Consider the following 7,162-nt stretch of genomic DNA (forward strand, 5'->3'; position numbering starts at 1 on the left):
CCCTCCCCCCCACACAAGTAAACTTGACTCATGCAATTAATTTGGGCTCCGTTTCAAAAATTCCCATAGCAATTTACAATTTTATATACAGCTGATCTGCTTAAAGCTTTGTTTTAACATAGCTGAGCTAGATGAGGGAGGAGGGAGACAAGCAGAAGACTAAGGCTTTTTTTTAACTGCAGGTGTAAAACACAAGCCAATTTTTTTAAAAAAAAAAATACTAAATAACGTTTTTTAAAAGATCCTTGTTTTCAACCACATTTCATATAATGCCAACACGTAAATACGGAGCATTTCCCATCAGCAGTGGTAGGTTTCTGCTCCCCGAAGAAAACGCGGACTCCTGAGGTTTCACCTCTCTTACCCTCCCAGTTGCTTTTAATAAGAGCTACTGATGGCTAACTTGGGCCCCTTGTCCTTTTGTGCCCCCTAGACAATCTCTAGCCTAATTCTGGACGAAATCTCCACTGACTACTCCTCCCCCTACACATCCCTGCTCTCCCTTAATTAGAAATTACACCTCAGAATCGTGTCCCCCCGCCCCCGCGCCCCACCACGTAAGAGGAGAACGCCTGACCCACCGCCACCTGGAGAACAATGTAACCCAACACCGGGTCCATGGATTCCTCCATCCAAGCCCTAAGATTTATCTCCAAGGGAAATCAGAAAGCGAGTTGTGTCCTGTCATCCCGGATTCCCTCAAGGTGTCCTAGCCCTGGCCTAGGCTTCCCCGCTCCATTGTGCCGAGGAGCAGTGCACTCACCTTCCTTTTCCAAGCACCTGGCCCCTTTCCCTCGCACCTTTCACCGCGACCCCCGTCCCTCCCTCGGAGCGGCAGCGCGGGCGGCGAGTCTCCTCCGAGGGCACCGAGCCCCGGGAGGGAGGGGGTCGCGGGCGGGTCGGGAGTCGGCAGCGGCGGCGGGACACTCCGGGTCAGTGGCCCCACTCCCACCGCAGGACACACGCCCAGTACCTTTGTAGTGCACCCGCAGGTTGTTCTGAGAGAGACCGATGTAGCTGAACTTGTCCTTCGGGCTCCAGGACCGAGGCAGCGGCGTCTCCTGCTCGTCCACCGCCGGGTAGAGGCGCTTCAGCCGCCGCTGCAGCTCCTTCTCCTGCTCGTTCAGGGCCGAGTCCCCGTGCGGGAAGGGGGCCGCAGCACTGCTGGCCGCCGCCAGGGCCGGGGCGCCTGCGGCCGGGCCGGGGCCCGCGGCGAGACCCGGGGGCGCGGGCGGCGCGCTGGCGGGGGCGGCGACCGCGGAGGGGGGCGGCGGCGGCGGGGGCGGCGGCGGGGCCGCGGTGGCCGGGGGCGGCGGCGGCGGCGGCGGCGGGTGGAGGAGCAGGGCGGCCGCCGCGGCCCCCAAGCCTCCGCCGCCCCCCGAGCCGCCGCCGGGCGAGCCGACCGGAGAGGAGCCGGCACTGACGGCGGGCGGCGCCGGCAGCACGACTCCGGGGACTGGGGCCACGGCCGCCGGGGGCGGCGGCAGCTGCTGCTGTGGCTGCTGCGGCGTCGGTGGCGGCTGCCCGGACATCCCAGCCGCGACTCAGCCTGCGGCCACCTCTACCTCTTCTCTCCTTCCTCCTCCGCTTCCCGGGGGCGCTGTCGCTGCGGCCGCGGGCACCGAGCGCCCAGTCCGCCCGCCCCGGAAGCAGGCGGCGGGCCGCGCGCCGAGGGAGAGCGCGACGGTTGGGGCTCGGAGACTGGGAGCGGGCGGCGGGCCCGGGGAGGCCTGCAGAGCACGCTGCCGGCGCGCGGCGCGGGCCCGGGCCGAGGCGCCGAGGGCGGGGGAGACGCGGCAGCGCGGGCGGAGGAAGCGCGGTGGCGGCCGCCGCGGCCGCTGCTCTCGCGGCTGTTTCCCGGCGGGCGGGCCGGACCGGCGCGAGACGCAGCGCGCGGGCGGCGCTGGGCGGGGAGGCGGGGACGGCGCGCGCGGGCGGCGCGAGGGGCGGGGCAGCGGGCGGGGGGGGGTCGGGCTCGCGGGGGTCCCGGGGCCGGCGTGGGGGGGCGCGCGGCCCGCGCGGCGCGGTCTGGTCCCCGGCCCGCAGGCCGCTGGCGGAGGAGACGCGCGGCGCCCGGTGCGGGGGTCCCCGCGGAGTCCCGGCCGCCTCCCCCGCCCGCCGGGCCCTCCCCGGGAGAATCTCCTCCTACTTCACTTCTTTTTGTTGTCGTCGCCCCACCTCCCCGCCGTAGGGTTCCCGCTGGAGTGGCGGTGCTGCTCGTCGCCCAGGCGAAAGTAATCGAGCCCCGCTGGGGCGGCCGCGAGCCCGGCCGCTGGAGAGTGCCCCCGGGTTCCCCAGGACCGGCTCCTTCTGGCCGCCTCCCTCCTTCTGAGCCCACTGCTCTTCGTATTTCACAGTATTTAACACGTTCACATTATCACGGTGGGGATGGAAACCATTTCTGAACGCAAACTCTCCCTCTTAAAATTGTGAGCATGGTGTTAATTAATTGGATGAGGACGTAAAGTGAACTTGTAGTGGTAGAAGGTGTTAAGAGGAATACTAAAACACTGGCATAGCTTCAAAGACAGGAACATGATCTGTATGGAGACAAGGTAATAATGTGTAGTTAGGAAGGGCTTCTGTAGACGTCAAAACATTTTATAGACTCGTTAATTTTCATAACAGGCTCCTTTGTTAGGTAGCAAAGAATTATGCCATTTTTAAAACAAGGAAATCTTCACTGAGGTCAGCAGAGTCAAAAATAGGACTTCCTACTTTGCAATTCCCAATAAGTGCTTTCCTTGGTCGACTAATTTGGCACAATTTGCCAAGTGTTGCTCTCTGACCCATCCTAGCATTACTGTTTTGTTTTCACCACGTCCCTTTGTTTGCATTCTCCTTTCCCTTACTGGGAAAATTGAGCTTTACACGTGTAAACTACATGATATAAATTCTGGTATTTTGTTTGCTTCCAAAGAAGTCAGGATGGTAATCGTTTGGCCAAATAAGAAAGAACTATTTGCTGAGTAGAGAATTATTTACTTTGTTTTGATGCGAGTAGGTAAGTGGTGATTTAACTGAAGGCCCTCAATGTCTGACCAGAACTAATAGTCCTTTAGTCTAATTTCTCCCTCAGTTACCCAGACAGCTAGATGCCCTGTTGTTCTTTAATAGAAATACCCAACAATTCTAACCTATTGTTTTGTGACTTTTTCAAGTCACAAAATGTCCTTTAAATCACAAGATGTCCTTGTATTGAACTTGTTCTAAAACTTTCATTTATATTTCAGCAACAATGAGTTAGGTGTAAGCCAGTCTCTATTTAAATGTTATTTAAAAGGCTAACCAAGGTAGAAGAAATGGGTTCCAAATGGGTTTCAACAAACTTTCTTGAAATCATCACCAAGGTTTTAATTATGAAGGTGTTACTTTTTTCTTTTAGCACACTTTGAAACTATTTAGAACTTTACATGTCCTGGGAATGGTTGAGAGAATAAAAATATCTGACATTATGTCAAAAGCCTTTTGTAGGAGTGACTGGTTGTTCTCCAAACAAGCAATCTAAAGAAATTAGTGATTTTAATTTGGGGGAGGGTGATGTGAAATGGGCACTAATACTGAAGGTGGCAGAGAACACTGATAACGTCATTTTAGAAAGCTACCTATTTGATGATAGTTAGAAAAAGACATGAAGGTGTTCATGCCTTTTGACTAATTTCCACCAAAAAATCGAAACCAAGTAACAAAATCTAAACTGTGGAAGAGATTGAGGCCTACAAATGTTCAACAGGAAAGTACTAATAGATGAAATAAGGAAGCAAACTAAATGCTCAACATGGAGGGACTAATTGAAGAAAGCATCGTATGCCCCACTCAATGGAATTAGGACCGCAGGAGCACATATAGCACATCTGTTCAATTTTTTTTTTTAATGCACCCCCTTTGGGCAGAGGAATTGCCAAAAGAATGAGGCAAACCAATAGAAAGACTCTCCTCCCTCTTGACTTAGTGGATATTGGACTCAATTTCAGACCCACTCTCTCCATTTCTCTTCCACAGGAACAAGCTAAAATAAATATTATGTGGCCTCTTAAAAATGGCTGAAGACATGGGAAAGTGATTTAGATGTGCTAAATGAAACAAGGCTATGCAATAGTTATACATTGCCAAAATTGTTACCAAGAAGACATGAAGGGAAATCCCAAAATATTTCTATAATGGACAATTGTAATACATAATTAAAAGTAAATTTTTATTATGAAATATTAAACTTGTACATAGAGATATAAGTGCTAAAAATCCATTAGCTTTTAACTTCACACTCTTTTTGCCCCTGTGTTTTCAGTCTTTACCATGTATTGCTATCATCTTGATGTATATCTATCTGGAGGTTCTCATAGCCAACAATAGGAGACAATTCTGGCTTTCTTAAGCAGCAGAAACTTACTGGAAAGATACTGGGTGTTTCTCAGAATTGACCAAAAGGCTGGACAACCAGTCCACATTCAAAGGGAGGGGATAATACAAGGGCATGAATTCCAGAAGGCAGGGATCTTGCAGGCCATCTTTGAAAGCTGCTTATCACAGGGTCGTTGCAACTTCCGGTGAACCCAGGAGGACTGCACTTGCCCCATACACATCAAATATGACTCTAGCCCGGAGATTGGCAAACTTTTTCTGTAATGGCTAAGATACTAAATATTTTAGACTGTATGGGCTATATGATGCCTGTCACAACTACTGAACTTTGCCATTGTGAATGAAAAGTACCCACAGACAATCCATAAACCAATGGATGTGGCTGTGTTCCAATAAAACTTTATTACAAAAAAAAAATGTAGCAGGCTGGTTTTGACCTGCAGGCTGTACTTTGTGATCTCTGTTCTAGACCATTTTATCAATATTCTTTATAAACTATTCTCAACACTAAATGACAAGACCAAGACACTGGCAATGAAATCCCAGGACTTAATAAATTCACTTTATTACCAACAATGCTGCTGCTCCCTTGTCCTGGACAAGCTTAATGCCATATGTGAATGGAGTCGGGATTTTTTGGCAGCTAACGTGTGGTAAATTGGAATGGGTGGCAAGTGGCTGAACAATGCTAAGAAACTACAGCAAGATGGAGTCTAAATTGGGAGTAGTGCTCTGTCAGCATTTAAGCAACTATTATGTATGGAACCCTGTGTTAAGTTCTGGGCATGGAGTAAGGAAAAGAGGAAAGAGGGATTACAAAGACGAACGAGGCGGTATTGAATCTGTTCCCGCAGTGAATAGAGTAGAGTTGGAGAGGCAAGATTGGTATACATGAATTACAGCAGTAAGCTTCTCAAACCTGAATGTGGGGATTTGCCAAGGGGGACCTGCGATTCTGCATCTTTAACAGGCTTCCAGGTGATGCTTTTGCTTCTTGTCCATGGACCATCCTTTAAATAGCAAGGACTTCGAGAAACACTTAATGCTTTTTAGAAACAAAGGCTTCAAAGAGTCCAAGTCCACGTAACAATGTCTAATGAGGGAGAACTTCGCGTGCTGTCTCGGCCAGACTGGGAAGGTGGTGCTGGCTATAACCACAAACCAAGAGATAGTATTTCTGGGGCTTAGAGTTCAGGGTGAAAGGATCTGCAGAATCACATGGAATACACATATCCATGTGTGAATATAATCATTACAATTCAGTGTTCATTAATAAAATATATGTGAAAAAGAAAAGTTATTGAATTTAGAGAAAACTATTAATCTGTTCTAGAAGAATTTAAACAAAAATTGCAAGTTTGTCTTAAAGAATCTGAGCTAACAATTATTTTACAAGTTAATCTAACAATCTCTTGATTTTCCTCTTAATTTTTCCTTCTGCTTTTTCTAGTCCACTGTAACGCTTTCATTTGTCAAAACTCACATTTTTTTCTTACATATTGATTTCCGTATTCCCTCTTTCTTGTTCCTTATAGCAATATGAAAAGTCCATCCAAAATGGAGTAACAACAAGAAGCAGACAGGAGAAATTCACTTCCTTTGCAATGTCTCCCTCCATGTTGTCGAGTAGGCATGATGAGGTTCTTGATGGAGTCATGGAATGGGAAGGCTGCCCCAAAATTTCCCTGACTTCCAGTCATTGCTACCGACTGGCCTGTGAAATGGCCATGGATTCAGTGGATTCTGTAGGGTGCAGGCAGCCAAAGGAACGGTGTTTTCGTATATTCCGGCTGTTAGAACAAAGTGCCGTGGACTGGGTGGCTTATAAAGAGCAATCATTTATTTCTCATGGATCTGGAGGCATGGGAAGTCCATGATCAAGAAACTAGCAGATTCCGTTCGCACCAGCAGGTGAGAACCTGCTTCCTGTTTCATAGATGGCCATCTTCTTTCTGGGGTCTCTCTGGAGTCTCTTTTACAAGGTCTCTACCCTCATGATCCAATCACCTCCCAAAGGCCCCCACCTCCAAATACCTTCACATTGGGGATTAAGTTTCTACATATGAATTTTGGGGGGACACAGACTTTCAGTCTATAACTTCAAAGTTAGGGAAGAGACAGGAAAAAGAAAGAAAAAAATAGAAGAAGGAAAGAAAAAAGATGTGTCCTTAAATGATAAATGATAAATAATTCCCCGAAGTGCTAGACATCATTGTGGGCTATAACTTGCCTCTTCACTGGGGGTTCGTCTCCCTATTTAACTGAGATGTGGGCTGCATTCCAGTCACATGCTCTTCAGTCATTTGAGGACCTGCTACACGCAATACACAGTGCTAGGCAGCAGGTGGACATTTTTTTTAAAAAAGGAACCTAAGGTTCTTAGCTGCAAGGAGTTTATAGTTTTGTAGGAAAGAATATTATTAACAACCAATTTTTTTCAGAGTAGAGCATGAAAAGTGCTATAATAGAGACAAAAAACACTGTGGCTATTTTTCTAATATTCTAGGAAAAGTAATTCTCCAGGCTAACCTATTGTTATAAGTAAAATGAATTAATTTCTAAATTTAAGTTTCTTTGTACCTGGGTTACAGCGTGGAGATAACGCGCGCGAGCACACACACACACACACACACACACACACACACACACACCCCTTTATCATGATGGTCCTCAAAGAAGGTGCAAGGCCTAATTTGCAATCTAAGTAAATATCAAAAGAAAGTAATTTAGTGACACAATTCCTCTCACAATTCATTATTTCTTTCATCATGGCTGTATATTACTTTATGCTTGGTTATTA

At 48.4% G+C, this 7,162-nt stretch overlaps 1 protein-coding gene across 1 annotated transcript in view; it reads right to left on the reverse strand.

The window, feature by feature from the left end:
- The window catches only part of RANBP9 (RAN binding protein 9), an 81,862-nt gene extending 80,201 nt beyond the window's left edge, over positions 1–1,661 (reverse strand). The window contains exon 1 of the mRNA XM_081055036.1: positions 974–1,661. Coding sequence (XP_080911162.1) covers positions 974–1,532 — 559 coding nt within the window. The 5' untranslated portion in view covers positions 1,533–1,661. The remainder of the gene's footprint in view (positions 1–973) is intronic.
- Positions 1,662–7,162: the final 5,501 nt, after the last annotated feature.

This window comes from Rhinolophus hipposideros, assembly GCF_964194185.1.
Source record: "Rhinolophus hipposideros genome assembly, chromosome: 8".
Taxonomy (NCBI): Eukaryota; Metazoa; Chordata; class Mammalia; order Chiroptera; family Rhinolophidae; genus Rhinolophus; species Rhinolophus hipposideros.